At 50.8% G+C, this 17019-nt stretch overlaps 1 protein-coding gene across 1 annotated transcript; it reads left to right on the forward strand.

The window, feature by feature from the left end:
* Window positions 1–1846: 1846 nt before the first annotated feature.
* CALCOCO1 (calcium binding and coiled-coil domain 1) lies at window positions 1847–15965 on the forward strand. Its single transcript, XM_086399166.1, has 15 exons — window positions 1847–1894; window positions 4027–4206; window positions 4547–4649; window positions 5591–5781; window positions 7232–7390; window positions 7825–7973; window positions 9624–9714; window positions 10669–10824; window positions 11027–11281; window positions 11740–11865; window positions 12350–12445; window positions 12792–12900; window positions 13100–13302; window positions 13852–13958; window positions 14934–15965. The coding sequence occupies exons 2-15, from the start codon at window positions 4051–4053 to the stop codon at window positions 15109–15111; spliced, it is 2079 nt and encodes a 692-aa protein (XP_086255292.1). The 5' UTR covers window positions 1847–1894; window positions 4027–4050; the 3' UTR covers window positions 15112–15965.
* Window positions 15966–17019: the final 1054 nt, after the last annotated feature.

Here is a 17019-nt window from a genome sequence, read left to right on the forward strand (position 1 = left end):
AATGAATATTCAGGGTTGACTTCCTTTAGGATTGACTAGTTTGACCTCCTTGCAGTTCAAGGGACTCTCAAGAGTCTTCTCCAGCACTACAGTTCAAAAGCATCAATTCTTTGGCACTCAGCCTTCTTTATGGTCCAACTCTCACATCCATACATGACTACTGGAAAAACCATAGCTTTGACTATACAGACCTTTGTCAGCAAAGTGATATCTCTGCTTTTTAATACACCGTCTAGGTTTGTCATAGCTTTCCTTCCAAGGAGCAAACGTCTTTCAGTTTCATGGCTGCGGTCATCATTTAAACACATTGTAAACACCAAATAAATGAAGTTATTATTTCTAGCTCCAGCTAAAACTGAGTTTTCCTATAAGCCTTTATTCTGGGTGGAAGACAAAAACCAAGAACTACTGAGACTTGAGTCCCTGGACAGGCCTCATTCTGCGTCCACCCCAGGACCTTGAGCCATCTCAGCAACCAGCAGCTTGTTCCCTAACTCATAAATCCTGACTAATGACACAGACATGTCACTTTAATGTTTGTGAAGCCCAATGACTTATTGTTAAGTGCTTGGACATCTTCAGATGAAAGGCACCCAAGGGCAAGCACCAGATATCCTTTTCAGTCATAAAAGCAAAATACTACCCCCAAACTTGGAAAAGGCAGAGGCTCCATAACTTAATGCAGGAGAGAATTAAAGCAGGCACCCAAAAAGTGCAAATCAATTCTTAGACTGTAATTCCTTTATACAGAGACAGACACAGAGAGATCATTCTGAATGTCTCAGACTACTTGGAGGGTCCAGAGTGCACAGGGGAAGCAGGATACCCAAGTCTTCAATAAAACTCGGGGTGTGGAAGGAGTGTGAATCTTTCACCTCTCCTAAACAAAAACAGGAGCAACAATATGTCTCTTATCCTAAATTTAAGCCAGTTAAGAGGCTTGGACAAAGTAGTCCCCCAAGTGGCTTTTTCTGGTGTGTGTGGCCCGTCCTGAACTATGCCAGGTTTCCTTTCCAACTTGAACTTCATCTTACCCCCTACTCCCCCAACCACCACGTTAGACAATGGATCCTCCTGGACCTAGAGGCCATTCCAGGGATGCCAGGCCAGGATTGTATTGGCAGACCTCTGGCACTGAGACCTTAAAGTTGGAAGAAAAAAAAAAAGTCGTCAGCGGTGCCCAGCACATAGTTTTTGCGGGGCTGTCCCTGATGTTGAAGCAGAGAAACTACTGCCATAGATATTAGTTTCCTATCCCCTAAACGGTAGGGTCGCCGTGATGTAATGGCAAGGACACTCGGAGTCGTGCAATCCTAACATCTCATAGCTTTGATACTTTAGACCGGTTCCGTAACCATTCTGGGCTTTGGCTTCTACATCTGTAGAGAGTGGATAACAAAACTTCCTATCTCACTTGTTGTGTTAAAAGTAAACGAAAGAGGAAAAAAAAGTAAACAAGAGGGTGTACCAGAACGCTTCGGGCGGCTCTCAAGAATTGTACAAGGGGCGTCAGAGCCGTAACTCCTCCCCACCCCCTAAACACGCACATTACCAACCAGCAGTCGCCGCTAATATAGCTTGCCCCTCCCAAGGCATCTTGGGCCGTGAAGTCCTTTGGTGGCCACACCCTCGTTGGTTGCAGTGGAAGTGAGAACTACGCCTCCCAGGATGCAGCGGTGAGGCAGCCACCAAGGCCGCCCTCTACTCCGCCCTCCTTACGCACAGCCTCTTGGGATATGTAGTCCCAGTTCTGCGCTGGTTCAACAGGAAAAAAAGTGCAGGAGAACCACAAACCCCAGAAGCCCTCGCGCCCACTCGTCTCCCTCCCTCTCGGAGTCCGAGTGCTGTTTTTGTTGTTGGTGAAAGGTGAGGGAACAGCTGATCCGTCTGTGGGGTAAGAAAACTTGGCCTAATTTGGGGGCGATCTTATGGGGGGTCACCCCACTTTCCAATCTGTGAAAGGATCATCGAAGGGAACCGTAGAAGGGGGAGCAGGAGCGTTTGAGCGTTAACACTTTCCGTACTGGAGAAGCCATCCCCACTGTTTCGGGAGTTCTTGGTCTCATGGGGGGCCTGATCACGGGGGTGCCCTCTTACGGCTCTTGCCTCCCTCTCAGTCCTTCTCTATAAAGCGTGATACGCTTAAGGGAACTCGAGGGAGGCTGAAGTCCGCTCGTTCTCAGCCCAGCAAGACTTGGCCCCACAAACCTTCCCTTTCCCCTTACCCACTACGCTGCTCCCCTCAACCAGTCCAAAGGCCTTCACTACGCTGGATCCGTGGGGAGGGAAGCCTTCCAAGATGTAGAATGTCAAAGAACTCTAGAGCCCTACAGCGTGGTGGGGGGTGGGGATGGGAACCCCCCACCCCTACCGCCGCAAACACCTGAATCTGGCTACACATACACACCTTAGGTGCCCATAACTCTCTTTCAAACCTGGGGGATATTTCCAGCTGTTATGAATTTTGTGGGGAATATTGTCTTGGGTGCCCAGGACAATGTCTTTGAGAACAATTCAGCCCCTTTTAGAAAGCCAGAATTGTATTGAAGGGGAAAAAACATAGACTAGTTTTCACTAGGGATTTTTCAGAGATGAAAATAAAGAGACACCTCTTGTCAATTAAGTCTCCATTTTGGAGGGAGAAGTAGCTCCATTTTATAGAGCTGGCCCACCTTCCCTTTTCTACTGAGTTTCTGTCTTTTAAAATCCCTGCCCACCTGACTTAAGCCTGGTGTGGGTTTGTGATGTTTGAGGGTGTGCACATGACTCGTGGCTGTGGTTGACACAAGACTCAGTTCAGTGGGCTGGAGATGAGAGTTGACGAGGGCCATCTCACAGTCCTCCGCTGCAGAGTTCTCTTGATTATTGTTACCTTTCCTCACTCTACCCTCACATTTTCCAGTGAACTCTCCTCACCCAACTTAGAACACCTTTCTTCTTAATCCCATCCTATAGCATGCCTCCAACTACCAGTCCAAGCAGATGGAAGGGTTCAGACATTTAGAATTGAGGCTAAGGGGAACAGAGAAAATGAGGGGGAAGGGGAAAACTAGAGATGGGTTAACAGTCAAACCCGTAGGTTTTGAGCCCTGCTCAAGACCTGAAGAAAAGAATGTGAGGTTCTTTTTGAACTGTTTCTCTTCCTCTCAACATTATGTGTACATTTCCCCGTTCCAAGGGCCCATACTTCCAGGCTGTCCCTACTGGGGGTGGGGCCCCCACATTCCATCTCCCCACAGCACCACATTCCTACTGAGTGTTCCACCTCACCCTTGAAGCAGCCACCTCCAGAATTCTTGACTTTCTGGAGTAATAATTGAGGGAGAGAACCTGTATTTCCATCCTTTCCCTTTGTCTCTTGGATAAGAGTACAGGCTTTATTATTATTATTATTATTCATGGCATAAGACAGGCAAGAGATGGGAAGAGAGGGTGAGAGTTCACAGGCTTCCGGATTGGTCAGCCACATTCCAGCTCCAAAGACTGGCTTGTTACTTTCAGAGATGGCTGCTGTTTTCAGGTGTCATAAGTCATTTCTGGGTACAGCTGGAGTGAGCAAGGAGACCTGCTCAGGATGAGGGAGGGCCCACACCTCAGTTGGAAGTTGAATTCAAGAGCCAGAAGATGTGAGGGATGGGGTGAGGAGATGGAGGCTGAAGAATTTGGAATATCCAAGGCTATTAAGAAATGGAAAAGAAGGGACTGACTTCAGGAAGCAGATTCTGGGGTACTGAGGCTTGGTCAGTGGGGCTGTGAAAAGGGAGCAGAAATTAGATCTTAATTCTAGGAAAAGCTTATGACTCAGAGGGTGCAGTGTGAGACAAGATGTGTACCGACCACAAAGGCCAGGCCAATGCCCTAGAAACAAAGATTGATACCTTTAAAGAGTCCTGTAACTCACAGGGGTTGGAAACCAGATACACCTTCATCTCTAGGGGCAAGGGCTGTGGGTGGGTAGGGACAGAGTTGTGGGACAGAGAGGTAGAGGGGAGAGACTTTTTAGGATATTAAATCTTTGTTTCACAGGAGGGCAGATAGCTCGAGACCAGAATGGAAGAGTCATCACTAAGCCGGGCACCATCCCGGGGTGGAGTCAACTTTCTGAATGTAGCCCGGACCTACATTCCCAACACCAAGGTGGAATGTCACTACACACTCCCGCCAGGCACTGTGCCCAGTGCCAGTGACTGGATTGGCATCTTCAAGGTATCCCTAGATCCCCTTTGGGCTCAGGTTTATGGGTCCTGGGTGGTTTGGAATAAGGGGAATGACTTGGTTTCTGGATTCGCAACCTCATAATGATAGGGAAGAAGGGTGAAGGATGTCAGAAATGGCTAAGGCCATCTGTGTAAGCAAAGCCCACCTTCTCCCTATCTTAACCTTGCTCTCTCCTGACACACTAGCATCCCTCCACTTTCCCTGTCTCTCAGCATCCTTGCCACAGCCACACCATCCTGCCCGCCCCCATTCAGTCCCTCAGCCCTTTGCACTATCCAGAGCTGGGAGGTGCATCGCCATACCCCTCTCCCACTGTGGGCTCTGACAGGTGGAGGCTGCCTGTGTCCGGGATTACCACACATTTGTGTGGTCTTTGGTGCCTGAAAGTGTTACTGATGGTTCTCCCATCCACGCCAGCGTCCAGTTCCAAGGTACAAGGAAGAGGAAAAATCGGGAGGGAGGGGTCAAAGGGATAGAGTTTGGAAGAGGGTAATGGGCTCACCAGATATATTAATAGAATCATGGGCTTTTCACAGCATCAGGGGTTCAGACATGAAAGGAACAGTAAAGGGCCAATAACGCTGCCTCCTAAGAAAAAAGGAGGGGACTCCTCCTGTGGAATTAGGAGGTAGGGAAGAGGGGAAAAGTGGCTTCGTATTAAGAAGATGCTCATTAGATTCTAAAAGTGTCAAATCTCAGCTCTAATACTTACAAGCTGTTTGACCTTGGGCAAATTACTTACCCTATCTGTGTCTGTTATTGTAACAGTAAAAGGGGATGCCTGGCTTATAGGAACAATATGAAGATTTAAAATGATACAGATAAAGCTGTTAATACAGTGCCTGGCACATAATGGGTACTCAAAAAAATGATAACTAGTGTTGTTACTGGGTTTCCCTAGTGGCTCAGTGATAAAGAATCACCTGCCAGTGGAGGAGATCTGGGTTCAATCCCTGGGTCGGGAAGATCCCCCGGAGGAGGAAACGGCAGGCCACTCCACTACTGTTGCTTGGGATGTCCCATGGATAGAGGAGCCTGGCGGGCTATGGTCCATGGGGTCGCAAAAGAGTCGGACATGACTTAGCAATTAAACAACAACAACAGCATTGTTGTTATTGTTGTTGTTATTAAAGAGGGTAGGTTTGGGCAAGAGAGGAAAGAGAGGGCGAGGCAGAAAGGAGGGAAAGAGTATCCCAGGGATCAGAAATAGCCTGTGGGAGACGAGAGGAGAGAAAACAGTCTATAGAACAGGGAGCAAGGGGCTGGAGCCAAAGACAGTGGCTAATAAGACACACCAAGGGGAAGAGGGTCTGCTGAGCACCTGAGGGCCTGGCATCATACTGGGGTCCTGGGTCTGTACTTTTCCCCACAGCCAGCTACCTGCCCAAACCTGGAGCCCAGCTCTACCAGTTTCGCTATGTGAACCGCCAGGGCCGGGTGTGTGGGCAGAGCCCCCCTTTCCAGTTCCGAGAGCCACGGCCCATGGATGAACTGGTGACCCTGGAGGAGACTGATGGTGGCTCTGACATCCTGCTGGTTGTCCCCAAGGCAACTGTGCTGCAGGTGAGAAGAGAGCAGCAGAGCTGCTCCCGGGCAAGGGTGTGGGAGGATACCGTTGCAGGGGGCCCCTCCCACTTCCCTGCCCTCGCTGTAGCCTCAGCTGTGACCTCATTGGGAGTTACCCAAAGCCTTGCCTACAGGAAAGTCTCAGTCCGATACTCACAAACACGTAGGATAGGAAAGGAGACCACCCACAGGCCAGCATCACTCAGTATTTCCTAAGAACTTTTTGAACCTCCTCCTTCTGGGGCTTCATCCTTCCCTGGACTCTGGAGGAAGCTGCAGAGGGTGGAGGGAGGCTCCTTGGGGAAGGAACGTTCCAAGGGAGGGAAGGATGAGACCCATTTCCAGGATGAGTGAGGAGGGAGAGCAGATCGGTAGGGCCCCAGACCTGTGGAGCAGCTACCCACGTGTGGCTCTTCAGCACTTGAAATGTGACTGGTCTAAACTGAGATGTTCTGTATGGATAAAATAGACACTGGGTTTTGAAGACCTAGTATTAAAAAAAGAATGTAAAAGATCTCAATAATGGTTTATATTAATTCCATGTTGAAATGATAACATTTTTGGTCGACTGGATTAGATGAATGAATTCCATCTGTTTCTTATTATTTTCCTTAAGCGTCTACTAGAAGATTTTAAGTTATATATGTAGCTTGTATTATTTTTCTATTGGACCAAATAGAGAAGAATTAGGGACAGGAGGCAGATGTTAGCAAGGAAGACTTCTGAAGAAAGGGGAAAGAGAGGGCCTGACGGGGAGGACGTCCATGCCCCAGACAAGAGGACAGGCCTGGGGAAGGCTCAGAAGGTGGGAATGAGTAGTTTGAGATTTACGCAAACTCCTGCCCTCTGGAACCCTCTAAGCTTATGGAATCACCAGAAGGATGGGAAGAAGATACTCATATCTTACGTAAGTCAGCGGTGGGTGAACTCCTACCCACTTTCTGTTTTTACATTCATTTTTCTTATTTAAACCTTCCAACAATCCAGGCTAGGGAATCACATGACAGATGAGGAAAGAGACTCAGAGAAATTAAGTACTTTGTTAAGGTCACCTAGCTAGTAAAAACAAAAATCATACTGGAGATTTAAACCCACATCTGTCTGACTCCAGAACAAATAGGGTAAAATTAGGGGAGCCATCCCTTTTGTCTGTGTGGATTGAGAAAGACTTCTGCCAGGTGAGGAGTTCCTGCCATTGCTGGGCAAAGAAGGGGCAAGACCTCGGGGACAAAAGAGAAGAGGGGTGGGCAGTAAGAGTTCGGGGAGCCCATGTGTGATGGGAGGTGGGCAGGATTTGGTAGCACACCAGGCCTCCCTGACTCTCCCCTTTATAGCCTGTACTGATGTAACTTCCCCACCCTGACACGCATCTGCAGAGTGGTGGGGACAGGACCTTGGAATGGGTGCTTTGCAGGCAGAACCCAACTTCTCATCCTGTCCCCCGTAGAACCAGCTGGATGAGAGCCAGCAAGAGAGGAATGACCTGATGCAGCTGAAGCTACAGCTGGAGGGGCAGGTGACAGAGCTGAAGAGCCAAGTGCAGGAGCTTGAGAAGGCTCTGGCAGCGGCCAGGCAGGAGCATGCGGAGCTGGCAGAGCAGTATAAGGTGGGAGCTGGGCCGGTGGGGGGAAGGTCCTGGCTGCCTACCTGGGGTCCAAAATCTAAACCCAGTAAAATGAAGACAGTGAAAGGGAGATGTTAGTGGGCTCTTAATGGTCTGGCATCAAAGATACAGGCTGAAGGGCTCACAAGTAGTAGTAAACTGGCTGTGATGGGAGACTTGTCCCAAATTGGTAGTGAGACTCAGTTCTCTGAGTCATAGGAGTGCTGAGATAGGGTGGAGGTGGCCATCTTCACTGGAAGGGGATGTGTCCTTACAGTTTCTTCTTCAAGGAAGGTGACTTGTAAATGTAAAAGATTTTACATTTACAAGGGTAGATGGGTAGGTAGTCAAACTTAGGAATTCTACTCCTAAGCCTTTAGTCCACTCATTGCGAGGTGAGTCTCAGCTTCTCTCTTCTTGGGGAACCTTAATTCCAGGGGCTTTCCCGGTCCCACGGGGAGCTCACAGAAGAGAGGGACATCCTGAGCCGACAACAGGGAGACCATGTGGCCCGCATCCTGGAGCTGGAAGAGGACATCCAGACCATCAGTGAGAAAGTGCTGATGAAGGAGGTGGAGCTGGACAGGTGAGGCACCCTTTCCGCCCCATTACTTCCCTTCGTTTCCTGTGACCCTCAAACCTCAGCCTCCTGTGTCAGGCAGGCAAGACCTGCCTGATGGTTTCTCCTTCCCTTCTCAACTTCACTCAGGGTATTCCAGTTCCTAAAGATATCTCTGTCTGCCAAGCTCTCTTCCATCTTTCAGAATAGGAATACAACCTATTCTGTATTCCTTACCTTTAGAAATAATCATTAGTATTTATTGTGCAGCGAAGGTGAAGCAGGAGCTAGGAGTGCAGGATTTGGAAGAACGGAATGGATAGAATGGTCCAGGCAAGATAAGAGAGGGTGGATTTCAGATTTTACTTCAGCAAAGCATAAGATTAGACTCTGTTCTCATTATTAGGAAATGTTAGAACTGGTGATCAAGAAATGTTATGGGATCTTTGCCCTGAAAACAGGTACAAATCATAGAACCTTAGCATTGGGAGAAATGTAATGTATTTAAGAGGGTATGTGAGGGAAGATCACTGCCTCAGAAGGTGGCCTCTTTATCAGAAAGCCATCATTTTTTTTATCTCTTGTGTCATATTTACTCTGCTGTAGCTTTCCTGATTGGTCCTGGTGTAGACCTCTGGAGCCACATAGAATAAATTTCTATCTTCTGCTAGACAACTATTCTCTGTACCATATAGCACAAATATTGGCCACCTCCCTTGCCTCTCCTTCAGATTTTCACCAGGAGAAACACTTCTTTCATCAAATGACATAATTAAGTTTCTTTCATTCAGTGCTGGTAGATTTAATATCTTTTTAAAAACTCTTTGGAGAAAAGCAGCATGCTATCCAAGACCCAGAGTAAAAAGTGAGTTGGTCCCTAAGGCCTCTTCAGTCTAGGATGTGTTAGTCTTGCCCTAGGGAGATACTAAATGTCTAGGTTCTAAATCATGGAATAGAAACGTTGGGATCAAACCAAGCACCTGGAAAAGATCAGGGACTGTCTAGACCAGGGGTCAGCAAACTGTGGCCCACATGCCAAATCCAGCCTACCACGTGGTTTTGTATAGCCCTCAAGGTAAGAATGGTTTTGACAATTTTTAATGCTTGAATAACAAAAGAGTAGTTATATTATGTGACATGTGAAAATCAAATGAAATTCAAATTCCAGTTTTCATAAAAACTTCATTGAGACAGCCAGGCTCATTCATTTACATCCTGTCTATGGCTGTTTCCACACTCCCGTGGCAGAGTTTAGAGGTTGCCACAGAGTCCACACAGCCTGCAGAACTAAAATACTTACTCTCAGGCCCTTTACCGAACACATCTGCTGACTTCTGACCTAAATCAAAAGTTTGTCATTAACGATGACTGGCCCCAGATGTCTACAAAAATCTGGGTTCCAGTCTCTTGATTGAGTGCAGACAACTGGGAAGCCATCAGCAGAGCTTCCCTCAAAGAGACACACAGAGAGGAAGGAACAACTGTCTACCCCCAGACTGCGCTCCAAAGCCAGCAATCTCAGATACCTGGGGCTTAGGCCTAGAATTTGGGTGTCCCAGAGAGGTGGTGTTCTGGGCTAGATGAGCCCCAGCAGAAGGGCTGATGACAAAGTCTGAGTCTTTTTGTTCCTTCTCTGGAAACCGATAAGTCACCTGATATTGTGTCCACCACTCACAGGGTTAGAGACACGGTGAAGGCCTTGACTCGGGAACAAGAGAAGCTCCTTGGGCAGCTGAAGGAAGTGCAGGCAGACAAGGAGCAAAGCGAGGTAAGGCTCCAAGTTGGTTTGCTCTCTCAGTTGTCCATCCCATGTTTTACTATAAACTTATTTCTACAAATTCAGATGTATAACATTTCCTTATAAAATGATGAAAGCAATTAGATAATTTTGATGGATACCAAAGTTTGAAATTGGAGGTTATGGATGACGGTTTTGTTGGCCTCAGCAGCTAACCTGTTTCTGTATCGTGTGTGGTTATACAGTATTGAGTATACCTTGAGTCTCACATACAGACCAGTACAAATGATCATTTTTAAGCTTCTGCCTTGCAATCTCAGTTCACTCTTCACGTCAATAGAAAATACAGTTGAAATTTTATTCTGAGGTTTTCACAAAAATGGATTAACCTAGAAGCACATGTCAGTGCCTGGGGCTCTCCAGTGTGCTAACATGTGAGTCTATACATTGTCTTCCAACATCATTTTTCATAATTCGGAAGAAACTGAAATCAAATATTGAAGCTTCCAAATGGCTTCATCAGAACCCAAGGATGGAGAAGCATCCATCCTGTGGGCTGCTAGGGAGAGAACAGAACTGCACATGGCACCAAGGTGTCCAGCCTGAATGACTTGGGAAGGAGTTAGTACCATGGACAGAAACACGTGGCAAGGACGGGGTGGAATGGGAGGTGGAATATGGCGAGTGTGAGAGCCCACACCACATCCAAGTTGAGTTTTGGTCTAAAAGGAAGCGTAGGGGAGCAGACATGAGGCATGGGATGCCTAGATTCACATAAGACCCCAGGCTGTGCCACTGGAGATGGGACGTTCAGGATTGAGTTGCTTTGTGCTGAGAACCCAGGAAGGGCTGGCCAGGGCTGACAGTTTGAGTTTGTGTTAAATCTGAGGAGTGGAACCTTGGCTTTTCTCATCACAGAGGTCCATCTGCCCAGTCACCCCAAATATGTATTCCCTTTCCTTACCTCCTCTCCACCTCCACCAGGCTGAGCTCCAGATGGCACAGCAGGAGAACCGCCGCTTGAATTTGGAGCTGCAGGAGGCCAAGGACCGGCAGGAGGAGCAGAGTGCTCAGGCCCAGCGACTGAAGGACAAGGTGGCCCAGATGAAGGACACCCTCGGCCAGGTCCAGCAGCGGGTGGTGAGTGAAAGCCCTGGGCAACAGGAAGCAGCAAACGTTCCAGGGCTGGTTGTAAACAAATAGGGGGAAAGGCGTGGCTCAAGACTAAAGAACCCAGGCCTGAGGTCCTGATGCAATGGGGGACAGGAAGGAACCTAGTTGTCTTCCTGGCTCAAGAGATGACTGCTGGGAGCCCTGATTCCATCTCCTCCTCTCTCCCGAGGCTGAGCTGGAGCCCCTGAAGGAGCAGCTTCGAGGGGCCCAGGAGCTTGCAGCCTCAAGCCAGCAGAAAGCTGCCCTTCTTGGGGAGGAGTTGGCCAGCGCAGCGGGAGCCCGGGACCGCACCATAGCCGAGCTGCACCGCAGCCGTCTGGAGGTGGCCGGAGTCAACGGCAGGCTGGCTGAGCTCAGTCTGCACTTGAAGGAGGAAAAAAGCCAGTGGAGCAAGGAGCGGGCAGGGCTGCTGCAGAGTGTGGAGGTAGTGGGATGGGGGATCTGCAGGTTCCTGGTCACTACTGCCCCCACCTCAGTGTGGTCAAATCCCCTGGGGGGACAGAAACAAGGGTGAGAACCTTCATGGACTTAGGGGTGAGGAGGGCCCATGAGGGAGGGATATTCACTGTCCCGGTGTGGCCCCTCCCTGCAAGGAGTGTCCAGTTCCTGATCTTCATAGCACCTGCCTTTGTTAACATCTTGATTCAGATACATGTTCCACCCTACGCCCCAGCCCTGCACGATACCCATTCCTACTCAGCAAGGCACCTTGCTCTCAGAGCCCTTCCTTCTTTCAAGGAATGAGGAAGGCAAGAAGGGAAGATGTCTCTAAATGGCTCCAAAACATTCAGTCCAATAAAGAAGAGACACAGTGAGGAATGGCGCTGTTACCAGTGGCATCCCTTACCCTTAACGTCCCGTTTGCTTCTTCGGCATCTCCAGGCAGAGAAGGACAAGATCCTGAAGCTGAGTGCAGAGATACTTCGACTGGAAAAGGCAGTGCAGGAGGAGAAGACTCAGAGCCAAGTTTTCAAGACTGAACTGGCCCGGGAAAAGGACTCTAGCCTGGTGAGGCACCCAGCCTCCCCAGAGCCCCAGGCGGGGCCTCCCAAGGCATCAGTGCCCCTTCCCTCTGCCTTGGCTGTGGGCTCAGAAGTGCTGAGCACTCACTTCCCTGGTGGGCGGCATTCCACTTGCAGGCCTCCCATCCCTCATTGGTCGGAAGCCTGCCATGTGCCTTTCTGCTCTCGGCACACATTCTGGGCCCAGTGGGGATGACTCAGGAGAATTCTAGGGTGGCCCTTCTCTGACCACGGCCTCTGCACCCCAGCCCAGAGGCAGTCCTCCCAGTCCCCACTTGGGAGGTGGAGGCAAGGACTCGGGTGAGTCTCCTGCGGTTGAGACGGGGCTCTCGGAGGAGGAGAGTCAGGCCTCCCGTGTGTCGGGGCAAGCGAGGAGTGAAAGCATGAGGAGTCGTGATTCCACGTTGTGGCATCCAGGTTCTAGGAGGCACGTTCTAGGCTCCAGATTCCATCTGGCCCTTTCCCCCCAGGTGCAGCTGTCAGAGAGCAAGCGGGAGCTGACAGAGCTGCGCTCAGCACTGCGTGTGCTCCAGAAGGAAAAGGAGCAACTACAGGAGGAGAAGCAGGTGAGAGCCCAGAAGCGCCCCTGGATGCCTGAGAGGAGGACCGAGGGCTGGAAGCTCGGTGTCTTCTTGTCGTCTCTCGACTTAGAGACGGGCATCAGTAAGAAGGGCCCAGAGGCTAAAAATGGGACCATGGCTCCTCTTAGAAGCCTACCTGGCAGGATAGGGGAGGGTTGCTGGGGGAAGCAGGGTGGGCATGGCGGGGTGGAAATCTGCCTTAAACCCTCCCACCTTTTGATGAAGGCATCAAATTCTCAGGAGCTCAGAGATCACCCTGGACGAGGGGAAGGCTTTGTGGGGCTGCCTGGTTCATACCTTCTCAGCCTCTCACACTTCTCCCCACTTCCAGGAACTGCTGGAGTACATGAGAAAGCTGGAGGCCCGCCTAGAGAAGGTGGCTGATGAGAAGTGGAGTGAGGACCCTGCCACAGAGGACGAGGAGGCCGCCGTGGGGCTGAGTCTGTACACCCACAGTCTTGTGACACCCCCACCCAACTCTCCCTCCCCATGTGACCCTCTGGGAGCAGCCTCTGCCCTCCGTGTTTTGCCTTCTTCCTTCCCAGACCCTGGTCCCTGATTTGCTAACTATATTTTTCCTCCAGAGAAGCCAGAGCTGATCCAACCCTCTTTCTTCTCTGCCTGCTCCCTTGCCTACAGGCTGCCCAGCAGCTCTGACAGACTCGGAGGACGAGTCTCCAGAAGACATGAGGCTTCCACCCTACGGCCTGTGTGAGAGTGGGGACCCGGGCTCCTCCCCTGCCACGGGGCCGCGAGAGGCTTCTCCCCTCGTGGTCATCAGCCAGCCAGCTCCCATTGCTCCCCAACTCTCAGGGCCAGCTGAGGACAGTAGCTCAGACTCGGTGAGCAGAGAGGAGAGACTGAACAGGGGCAGGGACAAGGGGTAGGCCCAATCCCAAGTGGCCCAGCCTGCAGAGCAGGGAGCTTTAGCTATACAGGGCTCTCTTTCTCTTGGAGGAGAGCAAGGAAGGCCCAGGCTGTCTTTAAGGCCACCCAGTAGACACCACCCCAAAACCCAGTCTGACCCAATAGCTCACTGCTGCCACCCCCTCTTCCCATGCCCGTTTTCTTCCTGTGCACCAACCCCCATCCAAATGCTTTTCCTGGGACTTCCCTGGCAGTCCAGTGGCTAAGACTGCTCACTCCCAGTGCCCAGGTTCCATCTCTGGTTGGGGAACTACATCCTACATGCCATGATTAAGGCCCAGTACAGCCAAATAAATTAACAAAAGTAAACATTAAAAAAAAAAAATGCTTCTCATGCCCCACTCTTACTGCAGCCCTCTTAACAACCTCGGCCTAGTCTGCTCGTCCCTTACCTGCCCCAGCACTCTGCTCTCCCCATCTTGGGACATTACCCCAAGACTCAGCCCTATCCCTTTGGTGCCCAGGAGGCTGAAGATGAGAAGTCGGTCCTGATGGCAGCTGTGCAGAGTGGGGGTGAGGAGGCCAACCTGCTACTTCCAGAACTGGGCAGCGCCTTCTACGACATGGCCAGGTGAGTGCTCAAGGGGGCAGACAGCAGGGAGGATGCCCGTGGAAAGGGCACCCAGGTGAACAGTCCTCATGCGCTTCCACCCCCTCCCTCTTCTTGGCCCCAGCTAAGAAAAGGAGATGTAGCTGTGTTGACGCAGAGAATGACCCAGCACCCCAGATCACTGGTGCCTTCAGGCAGCCCTCCCCAATCCTATCAATGCACATGCGCACTCGGGCCCTGCCTTTAACTGGCTTCTGTGTTGTTCTAGCACCGTCCTCTGCAGAGCCCAAATTGCCCTGCATCCCCCCTCTCCTGCCCCTACACCTTCCCCAGCCACCAGGTAAGTGCCTAGGCTCTGTCAGGGGTTGAAGGGAGGTGACCAAGGCCCCCAGGGACAGGAACAGAGAGAAGACTGGGGTCCAGCATCCCTCTGATCACCCCGCAGATGCTGTCGCTCCTCTCTGACTCCCCTGGGCAATCCTTTGGGTGGCGGATTCAGGTATCAGATTGTGCCCCGCCCGCACCCCCCGCCACCCGCCTTCCCTTTTCCCCCTGCAGGTCAAGAGGGGAAGGCAGGGAGGCAAGAGAGGTTTTATCGTCCAGCCCCCAGCTTCTCCTGGATATGAGATGGGCTCGGGGCAAGGAGGAGGTGATGCTGTCATCCTTCCAGGCTGGAGCAGGAAGATGAAGGACGATGTCAGACTCATTTTCAGCCTCATTAGGCAGCAGACGGAGATGGAGGGAGGAGAGCAGGGGGTTGGGGGAAGGGCTGTGTACTGGAGCAACCAGCAGGGACTAAAGAAAAGAGGGCACAGGGGAGCCTGGAAGCTAAGGCTTCCAGTGCTGTGGGGAGAGGGGACTGTGAGAGGCTTGGAGAGGACGTTAGGAACAGGGTCATCTGAGACCCCCCGTGTGTGGGTCCCCCTCCCTGAGATCCAAAAGCCGAGAAGGCAGCAGAGCATGCTGACCCTCTCTTTCCCCTCTGTCTTTCTCTAGTGGCTTTGCTGTGGGTCCCTTGACAGAGGCCAGCACTGGGGGCCCTGCCACCCCGCCGTGGAAGGAGTGTCCTATTTGTAAGGAGCGCTTCCCAGCCGAGAGTGACAAGGATGCCATGGAGGACCACATGGATGGACACTTCTTTTTCAGCACCCAGGACCCTTTCACCTTTGAGTGACCCCACCCCCCACTCCCAGTCCACACACAGACACACACTTACACACATACACACACTCATGCATAGACATACACTTAGATTTCATGCCTCTTTTCCAACACCCTCCACTCCATGATATTCTGTTGCCTGAAAACACCCCAGGCTCCCCAACATCATCCTCTCCCAGCTGGCTCTTCTGTCCAGGCAGGGGTTCCTTCTTGGAAGCAGTGGCTGAATTTACTCCCTGAAAGCGGTTTTGGAGGAACCAAGATGGAGGAGGCCTTCTCTAGGGGGAATGGAATCACCCCCTCCTGGCTCCGGTTGCTTCTGTTAGTCACACCAACCACTGCACCACCACCACCACACACACTCACACTCTCTGATGCCCCAAAGCCAATTCCTGGGGCACGCCCCCCCCCTTTTGTTCGGGGTCTGTGTTTGTTTACCTGAGTTTTCTCTGGGGCCTGCATTGACATCATGACCTCTTTAGGTCTCTTCCGGTTCTGAGCTTCTCTGGTTCCTCCTCCTGTTCCCCCGCTGCCTTCCATACCCCAACCCAGCCTTTTCCATACCATTAGATATAAGTTTGGAGGTTTCTTTTGTATTTTTGAGGTTTTCTGTACTTTATCTCCTGTCCCTCTCCACCACCATCCCCCAGGGTCCTCACATGGAAAGAAATAATGTACTTGTGCCTTCTCTGAGGGATGGGGGAACAAACGGTCCCAGGTGTCCCCACTTGCCAGCCCTCCCTCGCTCACCACATCCCCCCTCAGCAATAAGAGCTCCCCCCACATTGCTCTCCCCCTGCCAGTAGTTGAACAAATATATTTATATGATATGTATAACTATTCTAATAAAATGTGTTCTTATCATGAGGTGTGACTAGAGCAAAAATGCTCAAGACCTCTGGCTCTTAGACCTTGGTGGAGGGAAGAGGAAGGGAGGAAGGGCCACCCCGGCCAGCCCCATGCCTTAGGGAGGAGGCTAGCAGTATTTTTCCATGATGCCTCCTGATACGCTGGCCACCGGTGGGAAGTGAGGAGAGAGGAACCTTTGTCTCAGATGGGGGTCTAGTTGGGGAACACTGCAGTGCAGGAGGGGGCAAACTGAGGGGGAGGGGAGGGTTGTTCCCAGGTGGAGCGATGTGGGGCCTGGGATATGGGCCGAGGTGTGTGTCTCGAAAGTAGGGTGAAGTTTCCACCACTGAGACCTTTACTCTCCAAAGCAGCCTTCACTGTACCTGAGCCAAAGGACAGACATTACTCCCGTTAAGAGTACACCCCTTTGAGTATCAGCTTGGTAAAAAATGTCCTAAACCTATCTCTAGAATTATTTGAATTTCTCCCAACCCTGCCTCCCTCTCTCCCTCTGTTCCAATCTTCAGATACATGCAGACTCTACAAACACAAAAACACATTCATCCACCCTAACTAGCTTCACAGGCTAGACAGACACACACGCAGCATCACAAAGCATGAATTAAGGACCCACGTGCTCACCAAGGCTCTCGGCAGTACCCGGCATTAGCCGTGTCTACAGCCCACTGTTCTCCACTCCAGTTGCTGTCTTATCAGCCACCCTCCATTCCCTTCAGGGCCCATGGATGGGCCACCCCCACCATTCCCTCTCTGCATCCACCTGAAACCTTCCTTGCCCACCCCCTTCCAGCCCCACCTGGGTGACATCTTACATCCTTCCTTCTCTCACGTTGCTGTCTCCTAGCAACCCCATCTCGTTCCCTGAATCCCTTCCAAGGAAATTAGAGATAATGGATCTCTCCTCTCTCCATCTCTACTCCTCTTTATTGATCCTCCTTTAATGAAAGTTAATTATAACAATGATTTAATTAATAGAATCCCTCTCTTCCTTTATTGCTTCCCGTATTAAGACTATTAATAAATACGAGCTGGGCTGACAGAGGCATCCATC

Source organism: Bos grunniens, chromosome 5, assembly GCF_055505025.1.
Source record: "Bos grunniens cultivar Pamir isolate PY7600 chromosome 5, Bosgru_T2T1.0, whole genome shotgun sequence".
Taxonomy (NCBI): Eukaryota; Metazoa; Chordata; class Mammalia; order Artiodactyla; family Bovidae; genus Bos; species Bos grunniens.

Bases quoted from the DNA above. Each gene is read 5' to 3' on its own strand.
- CALCOCO1 (XM_086399166.1), top strand. From the start codon at position 4,051: ATGGAAGAGTCATCACTAAGCCGGGCACCATCCCGGGGTGGAGTCAAC. The intron at 9,715-10,668 runs GTAAGGCTCCAA...CACCTCCACCAG, and splicing joins CAGACAAGGAGCAAAGCGAG to GCTGAGCTCCAGATGGCACA. The intron at 13,303-13,851 runs GTGAGCAGAGAG...TTTGGTGCCCAG, and splicing joins AGGACAGTAGCTCAGACTCG to GAGGCTGAAGATGAGAAGTC.